Here is a 19,209-nt window from a genome sequence, read left to right as displayed (position 1 = left end):
AAAAACATACAAAACATAATTTTAATTCCAAAGATTATTTGAAATGCTTGGCTTAGTTTTCCTTACAGCAGATGGCGATGCTGCTACAATCTTGAAGTTCACATTTTACAGTGTTTTCTTTCATTTAAGAAACAAGCCTATATTTTACATTCATATTTACAAATGCCAGAATTATGTATCAAATTCTATCTGGCTAGGCTGGCAGCCTTCATCCATCTCTACCAGTCTTCACATAGATCTCCACCCTTCCAGAGTAACAATTAGTTTATCCCAAAGACAATGCAGAAAGCTTCTTCGTACAGACTTTTTGTCTCTGGCTGCATTGATACAGTATTTATGACCTAGGCCTAGTAATTTAATTTCTGAATATTTTCAAAGTCAGATAGATTGAGATTAACCTCTTCTCTTCCAGTATCCTCTGTTAAAACATATACATTTAAACAGTTACAATAATACATGCATATTTCTTTTTTTCTGTCCAGCAGGGCACACTGTTACATTTTTAACACAAGCAGCTTTACAGATACATTGTTCAACACAAGCATCTGTACAAATTTGATATGCAAATGACATGTAATTCTTTACAAAATTCCAGCTAGCTGTGCTGGCATTTTTTCCACATCCACTGCCCTACTTCTCCTGCCATAGCCGGCAATACCTCACTTCATCACAAATGCTGCCAATATAAAATAGTTAATACTGAGGAGTTTGACATTTGCACTTCTTTAGAAATCTCTATGGTTCCAGAGATATGGACATATGATTGAAATATGTGGACAATTTTGATTCTTTCAAAAAGCTTGGGCTCTGTCCATTGGAAGTTGCAGTGTAGACTTCCATAGCTGCATTGGAAGGAATGAGTTAAGCAAAGTTTTTTTTGCTAACTCCAGAACTAAAAAAAAAAAAACTTTTGGTACAATGACTTAGGCAACAGGAAGTACAAAGGGTTGTCACCAAACATAGGGAGCCTGTAACCAGAAAAATAGCCAACGATCCCGTAGAAATATTACGGATATTACAGATTTTCAGAAATGTTATTAAAATTTGTGTAAAGTGGAGAAATGGGGAAGTCAAGAAAAAAACACAATTTATTTATTTAACATTTGTTGACTGGGAAAGTCTGACTAAGATAGAGCCTGTTTTCAGTGGAGGCCTGGGGAGAAACACTCAGATGCATTTCTTTGGAATGTGGGAGGAAACTGGAATATCCGGAGAAACCCACGTGAACACAGGAAGGACATGCAGACTCCACATAGAAGGCACCCCAGCTGAGGATCGAACCGGAGAACCTCTTGCTGTGAAGTGATGATAACCATTGTGCCACCCAAATGACTTAAGTATGCCAAAGTTAGAGGTAGATGAGACTCAACAATTAACAGTTATGATAAGAGGAGTTGAAATAAAAAATGGTGATGTATAAGCAGTCTGCTGGAAAGTCTCCAGAAATAGATGGAATTCTGGTGGAAGTTTGGAAGGTACGGGAGAAGAAATGATAAAGATCTGGAAGGTTTTACTTAACAGTATTTTAGGAGTAGTAGAAGCAGTAGCATCCTGGTAAAAAGCCTTGGTGACTGCAATACCTAAAGATGGTAAAGAACCATCAGATACCGATAGATATAGACTAATGTCAGTTTTAAACCAATGTTATAAAGTGTTTCTATAATGGCTAAAAGAAAAGCAAAGATGCTGCCAAAATTGATATATTTGAGTCAGTGTTGTTTTGTGAAGGGTAGGCAGACATTTGACATTATAATTAGGACAATGATGATCCAGAGGGAAGCAGAGTGTATTAAAATGCCACTGTTGTTGATGAGTCTTGACGCAAAGAAAACATCTGACAGAGTAAGCTGGGACTTTGAGTAGGGCAATGGAAGCATTTGCATTCTCTGATATAATAATAAGGTTACTTAGGAGGATATATGAGGGATTGGAGACAAAAATCAAAGTGGGAGGGTTCCTGTCTGATAAGCTGCATCTGAACCAAGGAACCAGACAAGGGTGTCCTCTTTCCCCTTTGTTCTTTGTTATATTTAAAACCATGGCAAAGAAAATAAGGGTCTCAGAAATTCAAGCTTATAACTGGTATGATGTCCAAGAAAAGTTGGTTTTATTTGCAGATGATATTCTTTTATACCTGATGGAACCAGAAGAGTACATGTCATTGCTGTGGAACATTCTGAGACAGTTGTGGATTTCTTTTGAATATAAAATTAATAAAGACAGAAGAAAGGCTATAGTAGTAAGCTATGTACTTACACATGCATGGATCCATGATAAAGTTAAGTATTTAGGAGTATGGATTAAAAAAAAAAGTCTGTTATGGCAGCTAAGGATATGTGGAAAGAGACTAAACAAAAGATAATACAAAAACTGAGAAACTGGAAGCTCTAGCCGATGGGTATGGATATTAAGATACAAGTAGTAAAAATGTTGTAAGTCCATTTAGTTTTATACACAGGCCAGGCTTATTTTTTCAACCCGAGGAGAAATTTGGAATAATAATTAATAAAGAGTTGAAGGATTCCATCTTGGGGGGAAGAGAACAAGAGTCAAGTGGGATAAGATGATTTCTTCCAATAGAAGAAGGAGCTTTAGGGTTACCTGATTTAAATGGATATTTTAGAGCTACACATTTAAGGCTCTTCTACATAACACAAGCAGAACGCTATGATTCACTCCTTGAAGGCTACACAGCTGAGGTGCTAGAGTTTTGTGTGCGTTCTTCTATGATTTTTGTTTAACTTGGAACAGCAGCTTTTTGGTGTTTTTTCTAATAGTTCAAAGTCAAAATGAATGACGATGATGAAGCAGGGAGGTAATTTACAAAATAAGGAAAGGGTGTAATTTTGGATGCAGATACAAATGTGAAACAAAACCAAGAACCAGGAAAAAGGCAGCAGAACCAAACAGGCAATGTCATGACTTTTTCCTGATTTTGGATGCAGATTCTTAAGGAGAAAAACAACAGTCATACAAAATATTATAATCATAATGTATACTAAGAACTAAGCCAACACAGGAATGGAGAAAGGAGAATCTGCCAGTAGGGATGACTGCAGTTAGGGATATAGAGAATAGTCAAGGGATGGCTGGAATATACTGGAGGAAGCTGGCATAGGACCCAAGGTACTGGGAACAAGTAATTGGAGAGAGAAATGTAATAGAATTTGAAGAGGCCAAGAACACATTTGGATTGCAGACTACTGATTGCCTTCCCTATCAGTAATTTTTATCACAATATACACAAAGAGGAAGGGATAGAGGAATCTTAAATGAAAGACCTGCACTGGTTGAAAGTTTTACTGAATCTAAAACAAAAGCTGCTGTTAAAAAGCGGTAATTAGTAGGGCATATAAAATATTGCACAATAACTATAGGAATCAGAAGAGGTCAGAAAAGATTTGGCGGAAAGATTAGATAAGCAATTCACAAAGAAACAATGGCATGATGTTTGAATGGCTCCCAAATATGCAACAAAATCTAGAAGATTTTTGTCAGGAAGCATTTGTGTGGATATTTTTATACCCCAAGCATACCAAAGAGTATTTCCTCAGGTAAATGCTGGAAGTGTAATTGTGAGGAAAGAGGTACCTGAGAGCATATGTTCTCGAAGTGTAATAAGTTGACAGGCAGGTGAGCAAATTAGTGTAACTGAGGAAAATATTTTTTTGAGATGGGAAATGGTATCTGAATTACCTAGACATGGACCTTTTTTAAGTTTAATTCTGGTGGCTGCCAAAAAATCAATTACTAGAAAATGGAAATCAGAGTTTAAACCAACAATACTTGATTTAATGAATATTTTAACAGAGATAAAAGAGCAGGAAGTGGGACCTTTAGAGAAGGGTAGGAGTAAATTACACAGATAAAAATAGAAATTGTAGGAACAATACATACAGAAAATGTTTTGAAGGAAGAATAAGGTTTAGGAGAAGGCAGAAATTGAGCAATGTATATAATGTTGCTTGGATTATAAAGTGTAGAACAGTATATGCCATGTATAATGTTTGTAAATGTGAGCTTGTTAATATGGCTTGATTACTTTTATATAAATTTAGGTTTGCCTGTGTCACAAGTGGTAGTTCAGTAAAGGTGTTTAAATAAAAAAATAAGAAAATATGAAAGCATTTACTCTTTTGCTCTTTTATTTCACAGAAATAGTTTAAAACTCACTTTTGAGAGGACTGGTTTAATTTTATAGCATAGAAAAGCAAGGCTATGTGAAATGTAGTAACAGATATCTGTGGAATTTTTGGCACTGAGCAGCATAATTCTAAGTATATGGTAAGAAGCCAAAAGAATTGGTGAAAACTGCCTGCATCACTTTCTTTTATCAGAGTTATTTGATATATGCAAATAATGTGTTAATAAATTGATGTTATTTTTTGATACCAAATGCAAACTAAGTCTTGGTTTTACTTGCTTTTTCATAAAAAGCCCTAGTTCTTTTGGGTGATGCCTGTGTTAAGTAACCATTAGACATTAGTTCTACTAATGATATAGTGGTAAAAGACTAAAATTGTTTTGCGTTTTATTTCTAGGACTTTGGCAGTCTGTCCACATTGATGACCTCCGAAGGTCAGAGGAGATGTGTGATGTTACCACTTTGAAAGAGCTGACAATCAGTCAGTTGTTTGAGGACAATACAGATCAGCCAGAACGTATGTTTTTGTTTTTTTTTCATATTTTAACCTATGTCATCTTTATGACAAATTGATAAGGGCATTAGTTTTCATCATTTTTTTATACTCTTAGATATCAAACTGAAATTCAGTAGCATGAAAGGTTCAGTATGTACTCTGAGATGTGGAGTTAATACTTTTTACATACAATGAATGTGAAGTAGACATTTGATAGTGTTGGATATTTTGTATGTTTGTCACAATAGTGAAAAACCTAGTTGGAATGGGAGATACCAACATTTACTGCCTGACTGCGACTCAGGCAATCCGAGAGCAAATAGGAGCTGGGACACTTGACAGCATGGACAGGTAGGATGAGTGTATCTATCCTGGTAGGGAGTGGCAGATGAGCACACTATTAGTGCACAGTCGTGTGGTTGATTTCCCTAGCATTGATTGGTGATGCAACCTTGTCATGTTGCACATGGATTAACAGCAAGATGTTCCTGTTGACGTTTATCCCTAGCAGATATTAGGGGTGGTACAATTCTGATGCCTATTACATGACGCCTCCTGCCATGGTGTTACTGGGTGATACAGGGGTTTGGAAGGAGGAATGAAACACTCCTCATGAGTCATATAATGCTGCCCTAGGTGACTTGATCTCTTCACTGGCCCCTCATCTGGGCTTGCATAGGGCCAGGGGTGGCCAGTTGGTTTTTTTAAACCCATTGGAAGAGGAGAGACCCTAAGAGAAGCTGATTTACATCTGTATAGAGCTAGATATAACAAAAAAATGTAGCAGTATGCAGAAAAAGTTACCTCTTCCATGTAAATAATGCCTGAGTTTGTCACTGTCACCCTTAGTTATCAGATCCAGTCATGCTGTGTAATTTTATAATAGTGCATTCATTACACCATTCCATTTATTAAAAAAATGTAATGCATAGTACAATAGTCCTCTGTGTTTCTAGTGATTCTCTGTATCCAATGCCTCTCTCAGTTTAGAAATTTAAATGACTCTTGCCATAGCTTACTCCCCAATAAGCGTTTCCTTGACCCCACTGCTCTTTTTTTTTGCTATATAGGCTTTTATTTCCTAACTGCAGAGCAATCTCCGTTCACTTTCCAATTTGCTGGCTAACATGCCCTTCTACCCTTTCCTCACTACGTTTTGAGCTTCACCTCCCATGGAAGATGAATGAAACAAGAGTTTTACTACCATGCTAGGAGGCTTCAACTCGCTACCCACTTGTTACGAGATGTGACAGCTGGAATGTCTTTTATCTATTAGTTTTGGCCCCTTTTTTCATACTTATTTTTATGAAGTATTTGAAACCATTAAAATATAATGTAACAGTGGTAAAATAGCTAAAATCAGTATTTAAGTGAAGAAATAATTTTTATAATGTGTTCCACCAGATTACTGACCCAGATGAGTTCAGAAACAAGTTAAATATAAAATCTTTCCTGAATTAGCATCCATAGTTTCCTCCAGTTTAAAAAAACTTGTAAAACTTTACTTTTAACATAAGTATATTCCCATATTTCATAAAAATGGCCACAAAGTGTTAATTGCTGCAGACTTAAAAGTCCAAGTTGTACTGTAATATTTTAACAATCCTGATACTTGTCACATTAGGTCTACTACCAGTCATAAAATCTGCATCATATATACCTAATAAAACCTGCATTCACCAGTATTAGCCTCTTGCTGAACAACTCAAATACTAAACTCAGAATTGCAGATTAGTTGTGATAATGCTTAGATCTTCTGTGAATGTTTATATGTAGTACTATATATATATATGCCTAAAAGAAGTCTGAATTTATATATATATATATATATATATATATATATATAATATGTATGTTTATATATATATATATATATATATATATATATATATATATATATATATATTTATATCTATATATATATATATATATATATATATATATATACACTCATAGTCTGTGAATGGTCAATTTCTCTTTTTTTGCTGAAATGTCAGATGTTCTGTAGTCCTATCTCGCCTTCATTGTTACATATGGGTTCGGAACCGATCCTCTGTTCCGACTCTGCCTATTACAAAGCTCAAAGTCTCTTATTTGGCTTGTGGCTAGGTAGGTATCCCATAATGCACTAGTACAAACCCCAGATCTCATTTGCCACATCTAGACCTTCAGAAGTGCTTCTTGCTTGGCTGTGTCGAAGTTCAAACTTTTTGTCTTTATTATCACTTTACTGATTCTATAGCTAGTTATTGAATTATTAGATAGTGTTTAGTAGTGTTAGAAGTGTTTAGAAGTGTTAGAAGTGTTTAGAAGTGTTTTTGCTCTTAAATTAATTAGTTTGTTGAGAACTTGTTGGCCCTTGTTCTCCATTTGGTATCCTATGTGCTAGTTTTATTAACGTTGATATTTCATAGGTCCACATTTTTTATTAGGACCTTGTTTTCTCACTTTATTATATACATATATTGTGTGAAGTGTTTTTTGCTAGTCTTGATACAGGTTTTTTCTCTGTGGGTCCACGTATATATTAGGACCTTTTTTCTAATTTTTAGAAATTTAAAGCTTGCGTGCGGTGTTGTTTGAACGATACTTTGCCTGCTATTAAGTTTCTGGCCTTTCCAGCTAGGTCCGTTTAAGTTAGAGGACCTAGTCCTCTTTACTTTCTCTTTCTGTGTGTGTGTGCTTGTTAGGGCTAGGCCCATTTAAGTTAGAGGACCTAGTCCTCATTGTGCTTCTGTTTTATTATATAGCTCTTCAACATGTCTAAAGACCACAAACTTTCAGGTTTCAAAAAATGCATAAAGTGCTCCCAGAAGATGTCAATTACGGATCACCATAATGATTGTGTATATTGTCTCAGAGCCATTAATTTGCAGGAAACTTGTTTATTCTGCCATTCCTTTAGCTCCTGAGTTCTCCAGTAGTGGAAGAACAAGTTAATTTTGAAAGGTCTCCTCAAGCCTTCCTTCGAGGAAGACTTAACGAGTTGTTCTTCTTCATCTAAGTCACATTCATCCAAAAAAGAGAAGGTCAAGTCGGCCAGGAGGCATTCTCCGGCACCGACTAGTATATCGGAATCTCCTCAGAAACGATCAAAACTTGATAAGACTTCTACCTCCTCAGCTCCACTGTCCTTGGAGCCGATCGAGGTTGTCAAAGTTGGCACTGCAGTGTTGGCCCCAAGCCTTTCGGAGCTGACTGCTGAAAAATTGCATCAGAGCAGGTCCAGAGATCCTTTGCTGGTCTCCCCAACCTTAAGATCTCCAATTTTACAGAGATCCAGATCACCTACCCTGTCATCCATATCCTCCAAGAGCTTGTCAGAGGAAGATGTGCTTAGACCCCTGAAGTCATCTGCTTTGCCCAAATTGTTGTTGGCTCCGACCTAGTCTGTTCCAGAGCCACTTGAGTCCATCCTCCCTGTTGTGGTTCCTCCTCCGAGCAGAGTCGGGCCTTCGGAGCCAGAGTTTTTGGTGCCACTTGTTGTGGACTCCTCATTTCCAACTCCCCTCGTGGCTGTCCAGGAGCCGAGTTCCACTCTGACACCTTCGCCGCCATCCATGGTGTCTAGGAGCCGAAGCATACCGGTTGGCCCCGACAGGGACACTTGGACCCGAACCTCTTTGGTTCTGAGTTTCCCTCTTGGTGTATCGGCTAGGGTGAGCTCAGACCCTGCATCCATCTCGGAGCCAGTTGCTCTGGAGCCACTGACTACCTCTGTTTCATTGGAACTGGGGCTGTCTTCGGAGCCGGAGAGATCCGCTTTCAAGATGATGAGTATGCTGTCTCACTCGTCAGCTCCACGCAAGGGTACCGAAGCTCTTCCCCCTCAAGCACTGACCTCTGTCTCAGCACCTACTTTCTCTCTCGACAGCAGAGACCCACAGCCTCAGGAACCCCCATTGGTTGGCCCCCAGTCTTCCGAGACCTCCCCAGCGTACCCTTCTGAGGAGCCCCCTCAGAAGATGACATGCAACAGGAAGCATGTAGACTCCCCAATGAGCCATCACTTTAGACACTGACCTCGAGGAGTCAGAAAGGTCCCCCAAGTCATCCTCTGATGATGTCTCCTTTGTAGACGTCTTGGAGATCCTTAAGCTGAGAGGCCGCTGGCCCACCCTCACCCCGTCTGATGAGGAGTCAGTGTACCTGAAGGCTTTTGGGTCTCAACCTTCAGCCTCTTGTGTGTGTCCACCTTTTGATGAACTCTTAGACATGGTTAGTCGGAAGGTGTGGTAGACTCTCTTGATGCCGTGGAGCCAGTTCCCAGAAGACCCAATAAATTTCTGTCTGCCCCAAAAGAGAAAGATTTTTTGTCCAAGGGTGTGCCTATAGATGCCATGGTGGTGGTGGCGGTGGCCACTAAGAAGGAGCTAGAGGAGACTTCATCTGTCCATCTGCCGAATAATGAGTCTCGAATGATGGATAGATACGGGAAGTGTATATTTTCTTCAGTGGCTTTCAACTCACAGATCGCTGAACTATCTCACACATTTTACTAGGCTTCAAAGAGATCTGTCAAGGAGTTAGGAGATACTCTTCAAGGTACATCTACTGGAGGAGTCCCTAAGAAGGTGCCTGCTCAGTTGTCCACTTTAAATTCCATCTTGAACTCCTCAATGAGGCTAATCTCCTCTGCAGCTGACTGAGCGAGCAGTGTAGCGAATTCAGGAGTTTCCCTTAGGAGACACTCCTGGATGCTCTTATGTAATTTTGCTGAGTCTTTCAAGTCTACCTTTACCAATGCGCCCCCTTTGACGGTTCTTCATTGTTTGGACCTAAGATAAAAGATACACTCACCAGGTGCGAACAAGAAGGGAAAACTCTCTGCTGTGGGAGTACATTTTACCGTCCCCTCTAGACCATATCCCAAGGGTCAGAGAGGTGGTAAGATGTGGTTCAAGAATTCCCAGAAGTTTTTCGCGGATGCACAGGGTGTGACTCCTCCTTCAGAGGAAGAGGAGCTAATGGTAGATGTCGCCCTAGAGGCAGGGGGGGGGTCTGCAAAACCAGGGAGCCTGAGATTCGTTTTGAGGACGTCCCTATCAGCGCTCCTGATGTGGGGGCCCGGCTGCTCTTCTCTGGAGTCAGTTGGGGGTCGCCTGTCTTTGTATCCAGAAGCCTGGCTAAACATCACCCAAGACAAATGGGTACAAAGAATAATCACCAGAGGTTACTCCATACCCTTTTCTCTTCCACCGCACACTGCCAAGAAAATCCCAGATGTTCTACCCAATCACAGGGATCAAACAACTGTAGAAGTGCAAAGGTTGCTTGCAGAGAGAGTCATCTAAACCATCCCTGCAGACCAGATAGGATTTGGAACTTACTCCAGATTCTTTTTAGTGCCAAAATGTACAGGGGACTGGAGGCCCATCTTGGACATCAGCAAACTAAACGAATCTGTAAAGATGGCCAAGTTCCAGATGGTGACACTGCAGTCTATACTCCCTCTGTCAGGGAAAGACAATTGGATGTGCTCCATAGACCTCCAAGATGCGTACTACCATATAAAAATGGACAGATCATCAAGGAGTCACTTGCGTTTCCGGCTGGGAGCCAGTCAGTACCAATTTCATGCTGTGCCCTTTGGTAGTAGTGACAGCTCACCTGAGACATCTAGGATTCCAAGTGTTTCCGTACCTGGATGACTGGCTTCTGACTGCCACCACCAGGCATCTACTCCTACAAACCAGAAATTCCACCATCCAGCTTTGTTCCCAGCTGGGGATTACAATAAAATGCGAAAAGTCTGGCTTATTGCCCTCTCAATTTTTGACTTTTATAGGCGCAGAGATAGACACAGTTGTCATGTTAGCTCATCTACTTGCAGAAAGAATTCAAAACCTCAGACAACAAATTCTCAGTTTACTTCCTCTACAGAAAGTCAAGGCAAAGACAGTGCTGAAACTGTTAGGGACCGTGGCCTCCACCATAACATTATACCTTCTTTCCAGATTGCATATGCACATTCTCCAATGGCTTTTATCTTCCCAGTGGTATTTTCAGCAACTGCCTCTATCTCACCATATCATCATAACAGAGTCTTGCAAAAAGGACCTTCGTTGGTGGATTCAATCCGACCAGCTGACAAAAAGCACTTCATTCCTTCCTCACCAACCCATTGCTACTGTGACCACGGATGCCTCACAGATGGGGGGGGGGCATTATCTAAGCAGGACTGTCCAAGGCACATGGCAAAATCACGAGACTCACCTGCATATCAGTGTCCTAGAGATGAGAGCAATGCTTCTAGCGTTGCAAGCACTTCACGACTTTCTTCCTCTTGGGACAGTAGCAATCCAGTCAGACAACATGTCAGTGGTATGGTATCTCAACATGCAAGGAGGAACCAGATCTTACCCCCTTTGTCAAGAGGCCCTTCGTGTATGGAAGTGGGCAATTTCTTCCCAACACTTTCTAGTGGCAATGCATATCCCGGGGACAACCAATGTGATAGCCGACAAGCTCAGCACGGCAATCTTGATGCCTCACGAGTGGTCTCTGAATCAGGAAATAGCAGAACAGATCTTCCGCAAATGGGGACAGCCTTGCTGTGATCTCTTTGCCAGGCCGATCAGCTCCAAATGCAGCAGCTACTTCTCCCTTATCCCCCCTCCAGGGGAGTCACTGAGAGACGCACGCATTCACGATTGGCCCCTGGGACTCCTTTATGCTTTCCCTCCCTTTCCTCTCATATCCAAAGTGATTCAGAAAGCAGTTATTGGGAAACAAAATGATTCTCATCACTCCTTATTGGCCTCATCAGATTTGGTTCACCTTTCTTGGGCGTCATCTACTAGACGATCCACGGACTCTGGACCCAGTGCCAGACCTCTTGACGCATATGTCAGGCTCCCTTCATCCCGCCTCCACACCCTCAATTTGACAGTGTGGCTGCTCCAATTCCATTCCTGGTCAGGCTTCATGATTTTTCACGTGCTGTGACCCACATCCTTACTTCTTCGCATAAACCTTCCACTAGGAAGTTATGAACTAGTAAATGGAGAAGGTTTTCTATCTGGGCTAAAGAAAGGAATGTGGATCTTTACACTGCATCCATCCCTATGGTTTTAGAATTTTTGTCTGAACTTTTCCATCAGGGATCTGCTGCTGCCACAAAAAGGGTCCAATTGGCAGCACTATCTAATTTTAATTTGAGACAATATGAATCTAACCTGATGTCCCACAGATTGTGAAAAACCTTCCTTTTATTTTATTTTTTTTATTTATCATTTGTTGACCGGGAAAGTCCGACTAGGTTCCACAGAGCCTGTTTTCAGCGGAGGCCCGGGGAGAAATGCTCCAAATGTATGTCTTTGGAATGTGGGAGGAAACCCACGCGAGCACAGGGAGAACATGCAAACTCCACACAGAAGGCAACCCAACCGAGAATCGAACCGGAGAACCTCTTGCTGTGAGGTGACAGTGTTAACCGCTGCACCACTGTGCCACCCAAAGGGGCTACTTTAATGAGACCTCCCTTTCAGGAACCGGTATCTCCCTGGGATCTAAACTTTGTACTGTCCAGACTAACTTCACCGCCCTTTGAACCCACACATTCGTGCCTGTTGAAGTTTCTGTCTTGGAAGACCTTGTTTCTAGTAGCCATCACATCAGCTAGACGAGTGTCAGAGTTACAAGCACTGTCTGTTGAGCCTCCTTATTTGATTTTCCACAAAGACAGAGTTTCCCTTCATACAAATCCTTCCTTTATCCCTAAATGTTGCTCTTACACTAATTTGAACCAAACCATAGAATTTCCTGTGTTTTTCCCTAATCATTCCAACTTTGCAGAATACAAATTTCATCAACTGGATGTTCACAGGCAGTTACGGTTCAACCTTCGCAGGACTAAGGAACTCAGAAAGGTAGACCAATAGTTTGTATCCTTTTCTGAATCTAGAATAGGTCTGCCAGTCTCTAAAGTGACCCTATTTAATTGGATTTCGACCTGTATTTCCTTCATTTACTCCTCCAATGCAAAAACCCTACCATTCAAGATTAAGGCTCATTCTACACGATCCCAGTCTACATATGCTGCCTTCCAAGCCAGAGTTCCAATTGACAGTATCTGTGCAGCAGCAACTTGGGCTACCCCTCATACCTTTATTAGTCATTACAAATTGGACCTGACCTCAAGGGGTAGAGCCTCCTTTGGTTCCACGGTACTCAGGAGTATTTTCCCTTGAGCCACCCAAGAATAAAGTGCTAGGGACGTTGTCCCATATGTAAGAATGAAGGTGAGATAGGACTACAGAACATAAAGAAGTTATGTACTCACTATAATGTTCCATGTTTGTAGTCCATCTCACTCTTCATTCTTACGAACCCACCCACCTACCCCCATCCTGGAAGAATCTGGAGACAGGATAGTCTTACCTTGGTTTGGGTGGAGACCTTTCATTATTATTGTTCTTTCTGGATAACCTTAGTTCTGTCTTTTTATAGTTTAGCAGCAAACAAGATCTGGGGATTGTACTAGTGCACTATGGGATACCTACCTAGCCACTAGCCAACTAAAAGACTTTGAGCTTCGTAATAGGCCGAGTCGGAGCCGCCAAAGATCGGCTCCAAACCCATATGTAAGAATGAAGGGCGAGATGGACTACAAACATGGAACGTTATGGTGAGTGCATAACTTCTTTTTTCTAGATAAGTATTTGTACTGTTCTGTATATTCTTTGAATGACGCAACCTAAATTTGGAGGGCATTTTATTCTCTGCATACTGTATTAATGGTATGACTGTCAGATAGAAATGTCAGTGTGAGGACTAACACTTTGATAAGCAGACATGTTTATTTTGAATGAAGGATATGTAGAGCTTCTCTGTGATCATTTATTTGCCCAGATGGAGACACCTGATCAAGAAGCAAGTAGCTAAGCTGCCAGATATTAATTTAAAATGAAGGATATGCAGATTTTCTATGTGATCATTTATTACCCAGATAGATGCACTTGTTCACGAATAAGTATCTAAAAGACAAGTGTAATCACTAGTGACAACTATTCATTCCAATCATTTATAGTCTACAGGTAGCACCCTCATACAACTTTTTTTTTCAGGTTTTTGCCCTTGATGCCTCCCAATCATCAGCCCACTTCCAGTCAATTGACAATTCTTTCCCCATCACAGGGGTGAGAGTTGTCTGGTAGGGGTTATTATTAGAGGAGCCACTAGGGATAGTGACAATTAATTTTCCCCATTATTATGGAGGTGGATGTCCAGATTAATGTTAGATTATGCTAAAGACAGTGTCTCTTTTTTAAACAGAAAGACTTTGAAACAAGTTAATGGGAACAAAAACATGAAAGCTATGTTTTTGTCTTGCATTTGCAAAGTACCTAACCGAGGATCCACTGGCATCTGATTTTGTCTGAAGGCAAACAGTGAAAACAATTAATCATGAAAGGTTTGGACAGTATGCTCTGTGTGGTACAGTGTGGTTTACTTTTAAAGGGACAGTGGCACACAGGTCAATAAAAAGAAATGCAAGAAATTAAATTTAAAAGTATGGGAAGAGAATCATTATTCAGATAGTCAATTCCCCAGCAGCTGTAGTACTTAAACACATTAAATGTAATGTTGTTCACTTTAAGGTTAGCCAGTATACTTTTTTCTTAAAGCTAAAAAGTCATGCTTACTGAAAACTTGCAAGTTGTTTTTCACATCTAGGAGGAGAATAGAAATATGAACAGGTAACTGTTTGTGTAAGTGAGAAAACAGACTAGCACTCTTTAGATAGATAGATAGATAGATAGATAGATAGATAGATAGATAGATAGATAGATAGATAGATCGTTCCTGTGGGTCCAGCTATTAATTTTTGGCATCTGCTCCTGTTTGGAGGAGTGGACTTCCATTTTGAAAAAGTGTATGTTTTTTATGTTTCCTGTGAGCTACACGGATGGTGGTGAAGCTGTGATTAGTTTTTGATTCTTGAACATAATTAATGAAGATAAAAGGCTGTGAAAATGTGACATGGGATCAAATACTGAAGGTGAGAAGAAGCAACTATATGCACAAGTTCATCCCGCTGATCATTAGTATATATATGTGAGCTGCAAGATGGAAGCACATGTTCAAAAGAACTGTGATGTATAATATGTGGAAGTAATAGCTTTTTATGAGAAACTCTGCTTTCTCAGTATTAACACAGAATGTAAATGGCCGTGCAGGGATAAACAAAAGCAGAGAGAATGTGAGGTGCAAATAGCAGTGTTAAAAGATATGCATTTGGGTATAGAAATAAGCATGTCAGTTTGATAAAGAACTACATTGCATAAAGGTGCAGGAGGAAGGTGACTGATAAACAAATATGCAGAATACTAGAAAGTAAGATAGGCGATGAGCAGTCTAGATTCAGATCAGAATGCAGCATAATTGACCCAACGTATGCAGTGAGACAGATAGCAAAGAAGAAGCTTTCTTCCAGGATGTTGGTACTCCTCCTCCTCGTAAAATACTATTAAACAAAATATTCCAGATCTTTATCATTTTCCCTCCTAGCTTCCAAACTTCCATAGGAAATACCATCTCGTCCTGGGGACTCGGTAGCAGAATCTGTGATCTAATGTATATATTCCCCAGGGGACAATAACTGGACTGAAGTGGAAGAAATTACATTTCACAGTAGTAGGCTATATAACAGAAAATGTTGAGATCCATCCATTAACTATAGCAGATCATGCAGTAGTAAAAATGAAGATGCAGATGTAGAAATGAGGCAGTGGTGCTTTCCTGTTTACTGGGTAAAATGAGAGTATTTTAAGGAGTGGGTAGTATATGATTCAAGAGTTAGGGAAGATAAAAAAGATTTCAGAAGAGGTGGCTAGTTAGTGGATTAAAATGAAAATGGATTGTAAAAGCATGGAAGTATATGAGAGAAAGAGGAGTGAAGGTCATACTACCAGCCTTTTGAAATCATAGCAGAGAGCGTCATAAAGATGAACACTTATTTCTCAAATTCAAAGTTTCCATATACTAATCCATATATAATTAATCGTACACAATGTTTATGTAGTCGTAGTTTATTCAGTAATGCTTATACCCATAAACTGGTCTGACTCTATGAAGAAAATCAGTAAATCTAGAAAGAACAAGGCTAAATCTGGGGTCACAGTCATACTACTGTACCTAAAATGTAGCAACTGAGAATGAAGGGTGGCCTGACTATCTTCTTCGTCTTGCAACAGATAGTTTCTTTGTGCCATCTACTGAGTCAGTTTCCAGAAACTACTAGAGTGCCTCTGATACCTTGTTCATTGCCATTGCAACTCCTCTCTTAGCCTCTTTTGTTACCCAACTAGTATTCCTTCTTGACCTGGTCTATCTTTTTTTCCCCGCAGTCCTTCTTTTTGATGACTTCCTGGATTTCTGCATTCTACCACTATCTTTCCTTATGTACCTTATTTCCATATCTAGCTCAGCCAGATATCTGTTCTGTAGTGCACACACATGCTGTTTTGAAGTGCTGCCATTCTTCTTCAACTCCACCTATTTCCTCTTCTTCTTGAGGTGCTAGAGCCCTGAGTTATTCCTTGAACTGTTGTGCTTTCTCTCCAGTCAACTTCCAGGTCTTGTCTCTGTCTACCTTAAAGCCTTCGCTAACCATTTCTTGCAGCTGATTATGGCAACCAGAGGTTTGTGCTGTGGGCTAACTGTTTCACTGGGGCTGACTTTGCAATCACTGATTCTACCCCAGTGCCCTTTTTTTTTTTTACTAGGAGGAAGCCTACCTGAGTTGCCTGTTGGCTACTCCTGTGTGTGATCATGTGAATCTCTCTTTCTAAACCATGTGTTGGCTGCTGTCAAGCTATTTTCCAGACAGAAGTCTAGAATGATTGCTTTTTCTTTATTCCTGTTGCCCCACCCATGTGGACCTAGTACTCTTATCTGTCCTGATATGTGCATTCAGGTCAGCCATTATCAGCACCAATTCATGTTGTCCTACTTTATTTAGTAGGGACTACAACTGCTGTCTTAATGTACTCTTTTCCTCACTGTCATGACCTTGCTGTGGGGCATAGGCTGAGATTGTGAATATTGCCCTGTCATTAGGCTGGAGTTTGCTTGTCATGAGTCTGTCACTAATTCTGATGACATCCCTCATTGCCTTCTGAAGCCTATTCCTTTTCATAATTTTCACACCATTTCTAGTCTGCCCTACTCCTGAGTAGAAGACTCTTGATCCCAAACCAAATGGCTTTGCTGTACTACCCTTCCACCTTGTCTCATGGATACACAAGATGTCCAGCCTCCTCCTTATAGGTTCATAGGTTTATAGATAGGTACTAGGCTATTGACCCTAGGTCCTGTATAAGCCTAGCCAAAGAGGTACCATGGCTTTTGCCACCCAAGAAATTTATTTTCCTGTGCCACTGTCGAGCAGAGCCAGAGAAGTGATCCCCGGGGTGAATTTCCTATTTCCCATCCAATCATCAAGATTTTTCTTGAAGAGTGCTAGTGAGGAGCTTTGTTTGATATAGATTGGTAGTTTGTTCCAGAGTATAAGAAGTCTCTGGGACAGGAATCTATCCCTCCAGCATGTTCTGTTTATAGTGATGACAAGGTTTAGGTTCCTAGAGCGTGTAGCTCAGAGGGATTGAAATTTCTTTAAGTGGAGCATGTCCAACAGCTCTGGATATGGCATAGCTTTGTATGTTAGGCAGAGATTGCCTCTGAGTAGGTGATATGCGACAGAGTAAAGCTAGAGTTTTTTGAGACAGTCTACATAGGGCATCTGTTTGAGGCCAGTAATCCTCTTTGTGAGGTATTTCTGTGGCCTTTCCAGTTGTTGTAGATGTCGTGTAAGGTGCATACTAGAAGGGGCATTGTACCCTATAATGGGTCTAATGAGTGATGAGTAGAGGTGAACAATTACCTCTTTTTTTTTCCTGGATTCCTGGATGAGAAACCTTTTGTGATGAGGTGTGGAACGTAGAAGGATTTCCTGACTACTGTGGCAATGTGATTATCAAAGGAGAGACTACTGTCCACCTGTGTCCCAAGGTCTCTTATCACACTTTCGGTGTTAAGTAGACTACCGCCTATGTGGTAGTTTATGGGCACAGAGTTTTTACCAAAAGGGATGACAGTGCACTTTTTCGCATTGAGCTTGAGGCCATGACTTTGGCACCAGGCATCTGTCTCAGTGAGCCCTTTTGTAGTATGTCCATATCGTTAGAAGTTTCGATTATGACTCCTAGTTTGCAGTCATCTGCAAACTTCATTAGCCAAAGACCTTCTGTGTTAGCCTGTACTTCAGAGAAGTAGATACCAAGCAGGAGAGGACCTACGACTGAACCCTGTGGTACTCCACTTATTGGTCTGGAGCTGGATTTGGAGTCTGCTACTTTCATGCTGTGGGTTCTGTCAGTGAGCCAGTTGGCAACCCATCTTGTGCCATAGAGATTTATACCTATTTCAGTGAGTTTATCTATAATTCCATAGTGGGGGATGGTGGTGAAAGCCTTGGTGAGATCTAGATAGGCTGTGTGAACCACCTTACCCTCATCTACGGCTTTGGTGACTGCTTCAAAGAAGTCTATCAAGTTTAGGAGACATGATCTGCCTTTTACAAACCCGAACTGAGTGGGGTCCAGAGTTTGGAGATTACCGATGTCTTTGTTTATAAGTTCCATGTTGATACGTTCCATGGGCTTGCAGACCAGGCTCATCAGGCTAGTGGGGCGGTAGTTCCCAAGGTTTGTGATGGATCCCACTTTGTGGACTGGGATAACCATCGCTGTGCACCATTCAGTGGGCACAAAGCTTAAGGTGAGGCTATGATTGAACATGGTTGTGGGGTGCCAGTTTGTTCTGTAGTTCATGTAGAACGCAGCCTGGAATGTTGTCAGGTCCCATGGATGCTGTGTTCTTGTCTTTGGAGAGTGTGGTTCTTACCTGTGCAGCCGGGATTAGAGGAACTTTGCATCCACTTCCAAGCTGCATCCTGTCAGTGAATCTAGATTGAGTGTAGGCATTCTTTGTTCACAGTTGGTAGGTTGATTGGTTCTACATCCATCTTTCATAACTGGATACCAGCTAGACAGCAGCTTATTGGCCCAGGGCTGCTGGGCATTATGGTGGATATACATGGGTGAATTGGGGCAAGTGCACCTCTCCAACTGTTAGCATGAGTCCCTAGAGTAGGTTGGGTCCTCAACACACTGATCACTGGTACATACCCATGCTGCTTTGGCAACTTTAATCAACATGACCGAATCACCTAGAGTCATATTTTACTCTGTTGAGTAGTCATCCCTGCCATGGCATGCAGTCTATGATTCATGTTCTCCTATCTTGAGGATACTGTGCACCACAGTAGATGTCCAGAGCCATATTTTACTCTCTCAGGTAGGTAGCCCTAGCACGGCAAGCAGTCTGTGATCTGTGTGCTCCTGTCTTGAGTATAGTGTGCTCCACAATAGATGTGCAAAGTGATTCATCCGTGCAACTCTTTACCCTGTTTGGCACCATCTAGAGTCTCTGCTGCTGCCCACAACTCCATTCTCATGTGGGCTTGAGATGGAAGCACTCAGCATGTTTTTGGGAGGTGGGAGGG

The 19,209-nt window shown here is 40.8% G+C and overlaps 1 protein-coding gene across 1 annotated transcript in view; it reads left to right on the top strand.

Moving 5' to 3' along the window:
* Nucleotides 1–19,209, top strand: part of RNF213 (ring finger protein 213) — a gene marked incomplete in the record, with an annotated part of 2,890,576 nt that overhangs the window by 1,704,248 nt on the left and 1,167,119 nt on the right. Inside the window, 1 exon segment of the mRNA XM_044069632.1 lies at nucleotides 4,542–4,661. Within this exon segment, the coding sequence (XP_043925567.1) occupies nucleotides 4,542–4,661 (120 nt within the window).

The sequence above is a fragment of the Protopterus annectens genome, chromosome 4.part0 (assembly GCF_019279795.1).
Source record: "Protopterus annectens isolate FY-2018-M chromosome 4.part0, PAN1.0, whole genome shotgun sequence".
In the NCBI taxonomy this organism is placed as follows: Eukaryota; Metazoa; Chordata; order Ceratodontiformes; family Protopteridae; genus Protopterus; species Protopterus annectens.
This window is presented reverse-complemented; position numbering and strand designations above follow the sequence as displayed.